Genomic DNA, 13,845 nt, shown 5'->3' on the forward strand with positions numbered 1-13,845 from the left:
GCCCCTCCCATAATGTAAAACCAAAACATTATCCCTTCGAAGTGAATACACGAATACAGTGTCGTTTTTTTTCTCCTGAACTTGAAGAACACATTATCCAGTAGCCGCACTACATAACCCCGTTTTGCCGACTTGAAGAGAGTGCACATTTTCGGCTGCAACGAATCCCTGATAAACGTGGATATATTATTACTACAACGGAATTACGCGAATTGAAATGGATCCATGGATCTTCCGTGGATTTTATCTTGAAAAAGACGTCTCCGCGAAATAGAGATTTAATTTTTTTTCTCGTAACTAGCACAGAGCACTGCGGGACAGGATTTAAATAACAGCAGGTTGCATCAGACTTGAAGTCAAATAAACGGAAGCGATTCCGCATAGACTATTGAAAACTAATGCAGGCGAAGGCCAGGTTAAAGGGATTTCTTTCACAAGGAATAATATATGTTTACTTGACAGCTCCCGCCCAGGTCGCAACTATTTTCGGTCAAACTGTGGTCTTTCCGAATCCACCAGCATCTTGCATCAGTAAAAGACAGCCTGGTTACTATGAGCTACTAGCGCACAAAGATGACACGTAAGTACAAACCGAACGCTATATTGTGTTGAATAGGACTCTCTTCAGAGAAGTTTATGAACGTCGTTGTCTGCTATTTTCATTTTTAATTCCAACTACTTTGCACATCACAATACCGCAATGTATATACACAGTACTTGTATAGTCATTAATTTACTAAATGCAGATAATTAAAAAAACTTGATTAATATTGTTCATTACACCATTGTTGCTTGGGTTATTTTTAATTCATTTTGTTATCTGTATGGAAGGGATGGAGCACAGCACGATTCACTAAACGATAGTTACATAAAGAGATGCTTATTCTAAAGGGGTGCTGCTTTCTTCTGTCATACCGAATTAATCCACACTGGTGCTCTCGCTCCGCTGTCTGAGCATGCTCAGCTGTATCTCAGTCTCCGGGCAAGAGTACCAAATAACAGTTTATATAATCTAAAATAAATAGTAAAACGATCGTAATATAGAGTTAATTTTAAACACCATGGAAAACACATGGTTTAGGCGTTTCTCTCATCCAGAAAAAAATAAATATACTGTATACAGTTATATAAATGATCCGAAAACACAGTATCTACTGAAACAACAAGCGGTTTAGCATTCCATAGTGGAGAATATCAAAAGCGTACAAAAGTATATAAATGGTTTGATTACTTTGTTTTTCATGGGATGTCATACAGTGTATTAATTAATCAAAATTAATTAAATCCGTTTCGTAATTCAAAGCTGTACAAATTGTATATGACTGGGGGGTTAGTTTTTCTGTACTTAGCGAACTGTTTAAAAGTGAATGGCAATGTGCTATTAATCCATTTAAACATACATCGCTATCTGCATTTTAATTATTTGTATTTAATAAAGGCCACAAATCTGAGACAAGGATTTCAATACGTGTCATTTATCCGGTGAACTTATATACTGTAGGTTTTAATGTCTAGCGAGGATAACGCAATGACGTAATAACAGGGACGATCGAGTGAAGATTGTACAGTACAAAGAGGTTTTCATTTTCGTGAAATACAATTTTAAAGCGGACAACCGACTGCATTTGATTTTTAATTAACAATGATGTCAACGGTACACTTCCAAAAGGATGCAGATACCCTGTTAAAACACCCACAGGACTACCAAAGCTTGTTCCTGGAACCATGGATGGGTTGGACCAAGACGGAATCTTATAAGAGTCGACGGTCATAAAGCCGTCACACCGAGAACAATACATCACACTCACACACGTGACCTGAAACAAGCATGAATAAAAAAAACATTAAACACCGCGCGGAATGCGATCTGTTTATATATAGTGGACAATTTAGTGGTCTCGAAGCTTCCTTTCGACAAAAGTAAAAAATAAATAAACCTCAGATAGTCTATCTTTATCCATGTATCCCTTATTCCTTTTTTCATTTACTGCATATATTCATTTTATATTAAATTGCTCAATAGCTCTATCGTGCATTTAAACATTTGATTTATATTTCAGTAAATCTTGTTTGTACTGTTAATTCACATTTGGATTTGGGTACAAAAACCAAGCACAAGGTGGCGTTATGCCATGCAGTGGACTTTTAAACACAATAGATTACAAATACGCATTTTATCAATTGACTAAATGCTCACATTTTTTTCCCATAGAGATATACTCCTTGAGGAGATTTTCTGGAACGAGAAGATGCATGTGGATTTGAAGAGCAGCCCCGTATGATGACTCGTTCATCAAAAAAACTGATTCATCGCAAAACTACATCAAGAGGCTGTACACCCTCGTACAATTACACCCTCTGTCTCTGAGTCATCTTGAAACAAGGGTCTGGACTTCTTTTTTTATTGTTTTCAAAACGGAATTAACTGAACAATGCGGCCAGGGTTTATAGTATCCCAGTCCGCTTTGGATGTACAGTAACTGCGCCGCAGTGGTCTTCATGACTTAGTATGATGCTGTTTAACCCCAAAATGCTTCCAAAAGACGAGATCCCTGGAATGCAACAGGGTTGACGGAACACACAAATAAAATTATTACTCCAATTAACCTCATTAAGCTATCTTTCTATTCGGTGGGGGGGTGATTCTCCTAAAAACAAAAGAGGACAAAAAGCCAAATAGCATGGGTACTCCTTTTGCACCATAATTTCCCCATTGGACGACAGTCCTTTCAGATTGTTAAGAAATGCAGAATTCCCTTCTACAGAATAAGGACCGCACCACCAAAGCAACAGCTCAAAATGTGAGATTCCAGAGAGGAATGGTGAATGAAGGAGCGCAGTGTTCCGCCGCAACCCGCCCTCGCATGGAGTTCAAGCCGGAGGCAGAGTTTAGTTTTCTCAATGCTAATGCTGACACACCTCCTGTTTCTCAAGGGGGAGATCAGTTAGGCAAAAGTGCTGTGTTGAAACAGGAGTCCATTGAAAATGTGCCAGAAATGAGAACGCCGCAAGAAAATCAGGCTTGCTGCCGACAGAGAGCCAGAGTGGCCAGCAAAGCCCCGGGAAACGCAATGGACTCGCTAGTAAAGGGACACCCGATTTTGGACACGGATGTCTATCCGCACGAACCAAGAGGCGCCTGCACAGGTGATCCGAATGCCCACCAAAAGCCCTGGCTGCCGTTTCGAGCGGCCGAGTTTCAGAATTTTCACATTTCTTCTGACAGGAGCGTCCATAAGCCTTTTCAGCAAACTACCGCAATACGAATACTGGATTCTGTTCAAGACCAGCGTGATCCCATTAGCAGAAATGGAGCGGCGGAGGATCCTACCGGCGCACAGGCCAAATCGCCCTGCAGCCTGAGCCATTCCTTGTGCTTCTCTACCGAGACCAAAGACGAAGCGGAAAGAGGCGCTGTGTTCTGTAAAGAGAGGGGAATCGTGAAAAGTCAGTGTCAGATTAATACCGCCAGTTCTGCTCTGGGGGAGGAGGAGGGGACCTCCGCGCCTGTTACTTATTGTATCTCTTCGGGAGCAGAGCCAATAAACGACTTTGGTCATTTGGTCAGTGAGGGACACAGAACCGAACAGGGGGGATTCGGGACAATACAAGGAAACCTGGGGCTGGAATCAATTCAAGGACAATGGGAAAGTGGAAATGGAGTCAGAAATCTGTGCAGTTTTAAAGAAGAACCGGATTTAGTGATTGAAGTGGCTGGAATGAAAATCCGGGCACACAAATCCATTTTGGCAGAGAAAAGTGACTATTTCAAGGCACGGCTATCGAGAGACATTCTGAAGGTAAAGGGGGTGAGTTATAAGACTCTCAAGATTTTAATAGATTATATTTATTCTTCCAGGATGGAAGTGAACAAGGATAATGTGGTGGAGGTCATCACCGGGGCTAAAATTCTGCAAATCCCTTGCGCAGTTCAGACGGCAATGGATACAATGTCGGGCCAGATTACTACTGAGAACTGCTATGACATTTTAACCATAGCTAAAAAGCAAAGATTAAGCGAGCTCAAAGAGACTGCGTACAGATTTATGAGCGATAACTTCCTACAGATTTTAAGGGATCCCTCCGTTTATGGGCGTTTAACTGGATCTGAAAGAGATTTGATTCTGAAAGCGAGAATGGAAGGCAAGAAGTGCTTAATGGTGGCTGAAATAAACGACGTTTATGACCGGGTTGGAAGCAGACCTCAAAGTCGAGATAACAGTCGTCCTCAGAGCCCTTTATCTATTGTTTCCTTAGAAGAAGATCACTTGATATATTACTATAACGAAGCAGAAAAGGACTGGAGACCTCTGACTCGGATGCCAGAAGACATAAACACAAAAGGCTGTGGAATTTGCACGATGTATAACTACCTATTTGTAGCAGGTGGAATTAAGGGATATGGCGACAAAGGCAAGCTGTCGGATAAGGTATTTTGTTATAATCCTATTACTGATAGCTGGAGCGAAATAAGGCCACTCAATCAAGCACGGTCTCAGCTTAAACTAGTTGCCTTGGAAGGCTACCTGTATGCAATAGGAGGAGAGTGTCTGTTTACCGTGGAGAAATACGACCCACGGATGGACAGATGGACTCCTGTGGCTCCGCTGCCCAAAGGAGCTTTTGCTGTTGCGCACGAAGCGACAACCTGCAACGGAGAAATTTATGTGTCTGGAGGTTCGCTCTTTTATCGCCTTCTCAAATACGACCCGAAGAAGGACGAGTGGCAAGAGTGCCCCTACAACAACAGCAGGAAGAAATCCACAGACATGGTGGCCTTCAAAAATTTCATTTACAGATTTGACGTTAACCGTGACCAGGGTGTCAATGTTTTCAAATACAACACTATTGTGAAGCTGTGGAACGAAAGCGCCTCGTTGCGACAGACCAATCCGCTGCCTTTCAGATGCGCAGTCATAGGTACCTGCATTTACTGTGTAAATAAATCGCATACTTTGCGGTTCATCATAGAGGAGGAAAACGCACGATTTGAACAAGAAGAGCTGAAAGCTCCATTCGAAGCTAAGGGCGTTCTCTTTCCCTTTATACTCAGCCTCCCTGAAAAGGCAGAGAAGAGTACGTAATGGGTATTTTACGTTGGGATTGCTCATACAGTATTTCGAAAGACGGATTTATGCGGCTTGGCTAAAATGATCTAAGTGGGTGATCAGATGAGTCTTGTCTAAACACCTTGCCTGCATTGTACCGTTTTGTAGGGTTTGATGTTTTGTAAATTAAAATCGGAATGAATTTTTGCATGCCAGATTAGAGATATTATTGCCGTACGCCCTAGACCTTTCCAGGGGTATTCTTTCAAATATACATTTGTTTTTCCTTAATGCATTGGGATATAATAATTTGTATTAGCGACAGTACAGTATGTACACTTTCTTTTAAGCTAGCATTCTTTTCCTTCGTTAGTGTATGCCCTTGATAACTGTTTAATGCAGCACCTGCTGCAAGGAAAGTCCTTTAAAAGCATTCCCTCTTTTAAAAGACGATAAGATTATATGTTAAATTGAGTCTTAAACAAAAGTTCGGGAGTAGGTCAAATCCTAGTACACTTCCGTCTACCTATTTGAAAATATCATGTTTCCTCCACGTTTTTGAATTTTTCTCCACCCCATCTTCGCCCTTGCAGTAGCGCCCATGCATCATTTATCCTTTATTAAATGATGGTGGTGGTGATGGTGTTCTGATAGCTCCGATCTTATGAACGGGTTGTCATTGCTTTGTTAAAATCACGCCTCTTCTTCAAGGGTTCGACTTAACTACTGCAAAGTAATGAAAAAAAATAATAAATAATCAAATGTACTTAAGTAAAAATAATGCAAAAACAAGTCATGTAAAAAAACTTTCAGAATTCAATAATTATTCAAAACAAGCTGAGTTATAAAACCTTAATTCAATTCAAAATGTTTTATTTGCTTTATGGAAACCCACAATGTGATCAATACTTAACCGCTGCATCAGTGTGCGCACTGCAAGGGTAAAAGTATTGGTTGATTCCACACTGAGAAGTACAGTGGAAAGAAAGAAGAAAAACAACATTTTCTTAAACTTTCTTCTTTTCACTACATAAATGTATGTAAACACTTTTATGTAACTCAGCTGTATCATGAAAAGTAACAGTAATCACATTTTGAATATAATCTTTAACAGTTGTTCAATCTGATGAACCAATTTGCAAGTACACAAAGAAAATAAGTAGCTAACCCGAGTAAAGATGATAAACTAAAATATATTAAAACCAAAAGATTTCCATTAGAGATATCTGGCAAAATTCAGACAAAGAGCTACAGTATGTTGTTCTTTGGGTAAGAGTAGGGGTCTTTTCTGGATTTTGTTCCAACCTGAGTAGTCAATTAAACCCAACCATTTTCCAAACTAGAAAGTATAAGATTTTTCTTACACGTTCTAGTTGAATACACATGATATTCACTTCATTAAAGGCACAGTCACCTTTAAATCACCTCGGAGTCTCATTAGGAGTATTACAGCTGTGGGAGTGACTGAATAATTAGACCAACTACAGTAGTTAACTGAGAGTCTGGGTGGAACACAAGCCACCAGGACACCAGGAATTGAGTTTGGGACCCCTGGTTGAGATAAGAGTTGTTACAGTGTGCTGTTTCTTGATTCAAAACTTTGTACATGTTATGCTGTACAGACTACTCAAATTTACTCATCCTCTGTGTTTTGGATGACACATAAAACCAAGGTCCTGTTGTAAAAATCTGGCAGCAGCAGTTGCAGGCGTGAAGTTTGCCCGCTGCGTAGTCTTTCAGTGCATAAATCCAACATGCTTGTTTTGCAGGCCACCTTAAACCTGCAGCCTTAGACATAATGTAAATTTTAAATTTTACTGGTCCAATTAAACCTTCATAGAGCTATTTGAAATTTCTAATGATGTAATGTACGGTAGGGGTGTCTAATCAATCCTTGAACTGGTCATTTAAGTCTCTTTAGAGATCCAGCACCTGAAGAGCTGGGAGAATTTGTTTAAACGGTCCAATTACTTCAATAATGAATTGATTTAGGTTTGTTGGAGCTCGGTAAAAATGAAACCTAATCCCCTCTGGGACTAGGATAGGCCTCCAATTTAAACAGACTCACACAACCTGCTGGACTGTTTTTTTTTTAAGGTCCAATTTTGGGGGGCATTGCCTTAACTCTCTGTAACTGGTTTTGATAAAATCATGTGCTGAAATTCTGTGCTTTTATATCTTTTTCTGCTTAGATATTTATAAATAGCATAAGCAATTATTCCAGGCATATTTGTGGATAATTTTGATTTGCTGAATGCAGATGTGTTCTGTTTGTTTTTTCGAAAGGGAAAGAGGTGTTAAATAACACCATGAAATGTCACATCTTAAGAGATGTTCGACAGGTTCCAGTTTTTAATGGAACTGAATTGAATGGATATACAATTATTTCAACTGTGTTAATCATTTTGATACCAATCATGTTGGGGAACAATACAATGAAAAGTCCTCTATGGCCACTGTAGTTTACAAGGTGTAAGGAAGATGTTGCATTGCATTCCCATTTAATTCCCTCTTTGATCCCAGGTGCTTTTGTATGGTTTTTGCTACGTTTTCCACTGGGAATTAGCTTGAATTATGCAGACAGTTGATTATAATGACACAACACTAACGTTCTGTCATTTCATCTTGATATTAACTATTCTAGCCTCAAACAATAGCACAGGGATGCACGCATGCTGTCTGATCTCCATGGAGGACCATAACGATTTTATTTTTCTCATTAAAGCACGTTATCTGTGAAGAATGAAATCATCAAATGAGTGTTTTAACAGCTAAAATCCTTCAGTTGTCTTTAAATCCACTTTTCAAGTAAGCCCCTGCACAAAAATAAATCTTCTTTCATTCATTTAAAAATGAAGTCTCTGTACTAGAGCAGCTCATAATACTGTTTTATGGGGAGAAAGAAAACGTACAGTAGCTCATGAAGTGATTTTCTACGCAAGGGAAGCCTCAGCTCAAAATAGCATATGATCCTGCTGAGCAGTTCGTGAAAAGTAATTACGCCTCCAGAGCCTCCGTTTCTCAGTTGTGATCCTCCATGGGGAGTCTGACTGTCCTCTTGTATTTGCATTCTGCACAACGTGATTGCAGGGCAGTGGCACTGCGGTGTCAGTGTCAACCTGCATTTCTGCATGTGCAAGGTCGCGACAAGCATTACTGTCTTTTTTCTCTAAACAAGGCAACACATAAGGTGTGTTCACGCTTCAAGTTTATTTGCCATTTGTAACAAGTACATTGGAATTCTTATTTGGTGTGCAGTCGCATTTGCTGGTTTCTGTTCATGTATGTACTTGAGAAAAAAGATACTCCCAGTGGGGTATTACTGACCAGGAACACACCCGGTTTCCTCTCACACTGATCACTGCAGTGCACATTCAGAGTTCCAACCGCCAGAGTTCCATTCTTCACCAAAATTGCTTTTGTAACGCCAGTTTCCTAGCAGACGCTACAACGGCATTTTCTAAATACAAAGGACTTTAAATGGATATAGCTTTTTATCCTCTTGCGTCTTCGTCAAAGACGAAAAACAGTTTTGTACCTACAGAACTTTTCGCTTACTGCAGCAAACGAGGAATGCAGAAGCACACCCGGAGAAAAATCCTGTGGTGTGTAACACTCTTGTTTGAAAAACAGTACTACAGCTGTACTGGTGAAGCAGTATGTGGCGACAGAGACCTGTGCATACTGCAGGCCGGCTTTGTTGAATTGTTAAGGACTTTGTGTGGACTTTAGGATTTGCCGTGTTGTTAAAAATGTCTCAAAAGCAGCTATACTGACTTTGCGAAGACAGATGCTTTCTGATTGTCAACTGTACTTAATAACAGCTAATATACTAATGTATGGCTTTTAAGCTATTTGATCATGTATCTCAGCTAAAATGAAGTACCACAATAAAATGGTCACTTAGAACCTCCTATTTGCTCATTTGTATGTTTTTGTGGATTCTTGTTTAAAACTTTATCTCAGGATCTTTTTCCTCTCGTAATTCATATACAATTATGACATGATATTGTTAAGTACACATTGCTGATGCAGACATACTGTTCATGGTACATATCCTTACTGAGTTCTATTTAATTCAATTGTCATATATGACATACTGTATTTACAGTATATGGCAAAACAGCGTGTAATAATTTGTTTCCGTTTTGTTACACATGTACAGATACAGAAAAGGATGAAGGTATAAGTTTAGTCACAGATGCGTAGCTTCATGTGTGGGTACAGGTACTGATATAGGCACAGACACAGATTCAGCTACAGGTACCAATACTGTAGATACAGGTAAAGGTGCAGATGCAAGAACAAGTACTGTTTACTGTAGATTCAGATACAGGTACAGATAATTCCCGGGTTACACAGATGCATCATGAATTTGCCTAATCTCATGGTTGCATATGTTAATTTGACACAGGTTTGACATTACAGTACCCAGCTAAAAGTATGTATTAGGTGTTTTGTATTAATTATTGTACTTTTTTGGAGTATATTCTAAATACGAAGGATGGTTTATGTATTTATCCCTTATTGGTTTAAGAAAATATACCAAGTTAAATATCAGCTATCAGAAAAAGTAAGATACAGTATGTGAGACTGCTCTGTTTGAAGCAGCTTGAGTGAGGTGTGTCTGTCAGTGTGTATTGGCTGCCAAGGAACAAGTAAAGGTTAATTCCACACTGAAAATTAGAAAGGAAAAAAACAATGTTTCAGGTGTTGTCCCTCCTTCAAGTTACACCTCTTATATTTAGATGGTTTCCTCCTCCATTACTACAAAGTTTGCAGATATGAAGTCCAAATAAGTCAGCTTATTTAGTCATTATTTGCTTGTTCTTACGTTTTGACCTGTTGTTGATCTATACATACAGTAGGAATTTGCAAAGTTGGTGTTTGAGTACTAGAGTGACTTCTGTCTTGTTCTAAGGTATAACCTCATTAATGTTTTATTTAATAATTAATGCCGCCACTTTTTATAGATTTCTACTCACTATTTTAAGCTACCTTTACAGTACTATGGTCCAGAAACTGCAAACCTTCCAGGTCTGTGTGATAACATCTTAATTATAATAATAAAAGAAAGCATATTTCATTCCTTTAAACTAAAAGGACTGAAAATCCATCTTGCTTTTCACCATGTTATCTGACATTTTCTCTGATTTCAATTGGATTCAACTGCATTTCATATTGTGACAGTAAGCTCAATCTCTATGGAAAGTTAATATGTTTACGCTTAAAATTATACCTTCCCCTACCATGTTTACCAGATTTTATAATAAATATATTTCTTGGAGAATTATTTGTCTTAGATGAAGACAATGTGAAGGGGACTTTGAAGTCCAGATCTACATTGGAGATAGGAAAAAAAACAGAGCACTGACTGCAGTTTGTTTTGGAATTTAGCCCTTAAAGCTCTGATTTTACATATGGGAAAATCACTGGCTTTTTCTTGAATTTCTAACATTCTTGTGTATGTACTGTATGTATCAAATGCAAAGCTGGCTTAATAAGATTGTCACATGGATCAAACTTTTTTTTGTTTGATTGGCAGAAATCACAGCTGAAGTTACAAACTTTACTTTAAAAATGTGTCTGTGGTACTTTTTCATTTTGAGGTTGTCTATGGCAGAACATTCATCTCTGAAATATACAGACATTATGTCAACCATGCAGGCAATTGTAATATTTCAAGTCAAAGTTAGAGCTCTAAAAATATTGTCCTTTTATAATCAAATCTTTTCTTCATCATTGAATTGGTTCAATGTTGCATTTTACCTTTCAGTAAGCTAAGCTTTTTATCATTCCCCTAATTACTATTGAAATTCTAAGAAATTTTGTTGCAGAGGTATAAAGATTGTGAGCTGTACCATGAAGGCATAACTTTACCCTGGATTGTAGATATTGTAATAACAGAGATCAACGACTTCAAAACTATGTCCAAACTGTAACCAAGGGTTTCTTGTCTCAGTTTCAAGATGTTCTAAATGAGGCCAGAGTTTGATACTACATAAATAAGAAAACATCTCAAAATGTGTGTTTCTGGGATCTTCAAAAAATGGCTGGGAAGTCTATCCCAGCAAGCAACAGGTTCAAGATGGTACACCCAGGTTTGGACACAAACACTGACACACGCATTCACCATGGCCAAATTCCTGAGGCCAATCAACCTACCAGTGTATCTTGAGTCTGTGGGAGGAAACTCTTAGCAAAAACCCACATGAACAACAGAAGAATATACAAATTCCACACAAATAGCACCCCAGGAATTGAACCCAGGGCCCCAGTACCGTGAGGCAACAATTCTAACCACTGTGCCACTGTGCCTCCAAGGTTTTGACTTTTTAAAATTTATTTGGTAATTTGGTAATTTATTGCCACTTTTGACCTGAGTTTTCACTACTTAAAACATTTAACGTGAGTTATATCCTTTATCTGGGTGCAGTGTTGTACAGTAAGTAGGTCTCTGAACTCAAAACTGCTGTACCTTGAGTGAGACTCTTTGCTCCAGTCCCTCACAGCTATATAAATGCAGACTAGAATTGCCAGGGGACCACTCACTGTGATGGACTGGTGATCCATCCAAAGGGGAATCAAGTGCTCTCTTGTTGGCGTAATGCCACAGAAACCTGAATAAACTCTGGCTGAATGAGATGTTGTGTGGCTTGGATATGGAAATTACTCAATAGTAATAATGCGACATTCCTATGATTATTATGATTCTGGAATGTGGTTTGATTTTTTTGGGGGGGAAAAAAGATAACATTACATACCTTGATGGCAGCATCTCATCTTACAAACAGAGTTTATTTTGTCTGTCTGTTAAAAATCGGATGCATTAAATAAAAAGTCTGGCATTTAATTTTCCAAGACAAAGGTCCTATGGATAGTTGCTTCAAATGTTGAGCCTCCAGCTGGCAGTGACATTTCCTTTTTCATTTTGAAAACAGGCAGTTATTTTAATCCCTTTTCCAGTGTCATCTGAATTTGTAAAAACCATCGTAGCCATTTCAATAAATTATTTTTATATCTCAAGGTCTATTGTAATTTAATAGGTCATTTAAACCCCAGTACAGTATGAGCTTTCTGTCTGAAAACTTTTACATTTCAACAGAAAGCCTGACTCTAGGATATCTGCCAGAAAATAATGAAAGCTACAAGGAGACTTAGGGCTTTATAGTACACTTTAACGGTACAGTGATACATTACTGTGGCTGTTTTACTTTTGTACTTAACCTTTTTAGATGCCTGGAAAAATCAAAACAATTGCTCTCATTTTGCATTTTCTGAATGTGAAGTGACTTGCCCCCTTATACTCACCTGCATTCAGCAGCGCTTTCTCATTGCTAACATACATTTTTATCATGACCTTAAACATATAATTAAAAAGCAAAACGTGTGCAACAACTCATACATCTACCCATCCATTATCAGAAAGGTAATTATCTGAGTGAGCGTCACAAGCCAGATACTATCCCAGGAGCAAAGGGAGCAGAGCAGAACTGAGCTGGGTGGGAGCTCTATTCATCCCAGGGCCATGAAAAAGGAACATTTCATAATTGTCAGAGCAACTGGAGCAGCAGAGAGCATGCAAACTTCCAAAGCAGAGGTGTTCAAAGTAAGATTCAAACCCAGACTCAGCTGTAGTGAAGCACAAGTCCTAACCACCACATCACTATATCACCTAGAAAATGTTCAGTTTAAATACATGTATCAGTCATTTCACTGTTAGTTCACTGATATCTTTGATAATACCGATAATAGGAAATGAACAATGGGAAATAGAATTAAAATAAGGGTGGGAAGAGACAACATAAGCTTCTACAAGACAAAAACTGGGTTCTGTGAAATACATACTAAAGGTGCATGGGCCTGCAGTTTATTGTCTTTAAAAATGTATATGGCCTGATATGAAAATTGTGAAAAATCATTAGATATACTTACAATTAAAAAAACATGACTGATTAAAATGTTGTATTACAGTGAAAGACTATGCCAAATAGCTTGGAGAGCTGCTTCAAGTTTGTTGTGCTAACTTAAAGAGGGGCAACAGTGCCACCTCCTGTCCTGACAGATTAAGAATATAAATCAATCAGGTCCATTAAGTACAGTATAAACATTTGACTTCCGTGAAATATCCAGTAAGTAAAAATAATTGTGCAGACATATATCTATCTTGAGCATACAAAGGGATATTCACAGTTACAACACTATATATTATATTTAAAAGGTTCACACACTTTTCAATATAAATATATAAATATATGTCAATTCCTCAACTTATTAAATATAAATATCCCTCATATATGGCAATCCTCTCATAAGCAGTCATTCACACTTGCTGTCACTTCTGAACATTACAACTTTGACAAACAGTTTGTCTCGATGAGCTGAAAGCACTAAGGATTTTTTTTTTCTGTTTCCTTAGCTGCCAGTTCCCAGCCTATCTATCCTGTACTGTATGTTACTTTGCCATGCTATGAATGTTACTGTGTGCTACATTACTTAATCTTCTCAAATCAATGCCTTCTCGTTTATATTTTTGTTTCTCTTAAAGACATCACTCTTGTTTTAAATTATGACAAATACTACTCTGCTATGTGCAATAATATTACAATTACAATATAACAATTTAGTTTTTTTTAAACAAGATAAACCTAAACTCACTCTGTCATAACTTTCTTTCATGTTCTTATTTAAATGGGGGTATGAATAAAGGGTACAGTATATGATATTGGCTGTAATGTACAGTACACACCGTATGTGATGAAATTAATGGGTTTTAAAGTTCTTTGGACTTAGAAAT

The 13,845-nt window shown here is 38.2% G+C and overlaps 1 protein-coding gene across 1 annotated transcript; it reads left to right on the plus strand.

Moving 5' to 3' along the window:
- On the plus strand, nt 1-8,960 carry kbtbd11 (kelch repeat and BTB (POZ) domain containing 11). Its single transcript, XM_088908419.1, has 2 exons — nt 1-580; nt 2,213-8,960. The coding sequence occupies exon 2, from the start codon at nt 2,745-2,747 to the stop codon at nt 5,082-5,084; it is 2,340 nt and encodes a 779-aa protein (XP_088764545.1). The 5' UTR covers nt 1-580; nt 2,213-2,744; the 3' UTR covers nt 5,085-8,960.
- The last annotated feature ends 4,885 nt before the right edge of the window (nt 8,961-13,845 follow it).

The sequence above is a fragment of the Atractosteus spatula genome, chromosome 2 (genome assembly GCF_055471065.1).
Source record: "Atractosteus spatula isolate fAtrSpa1 chromosome 2, fAtrSpa1.hap1, whole genome shotgun sequence".
In the NCBI taxonomy this organism is placed as follows: domain Eukaryota; kingdom Metazoa; phylum Chordata; class Actinopteri; order Semionotiformes; family Lepisosteidae; genus Atractosteus; species Atractosteus spatula.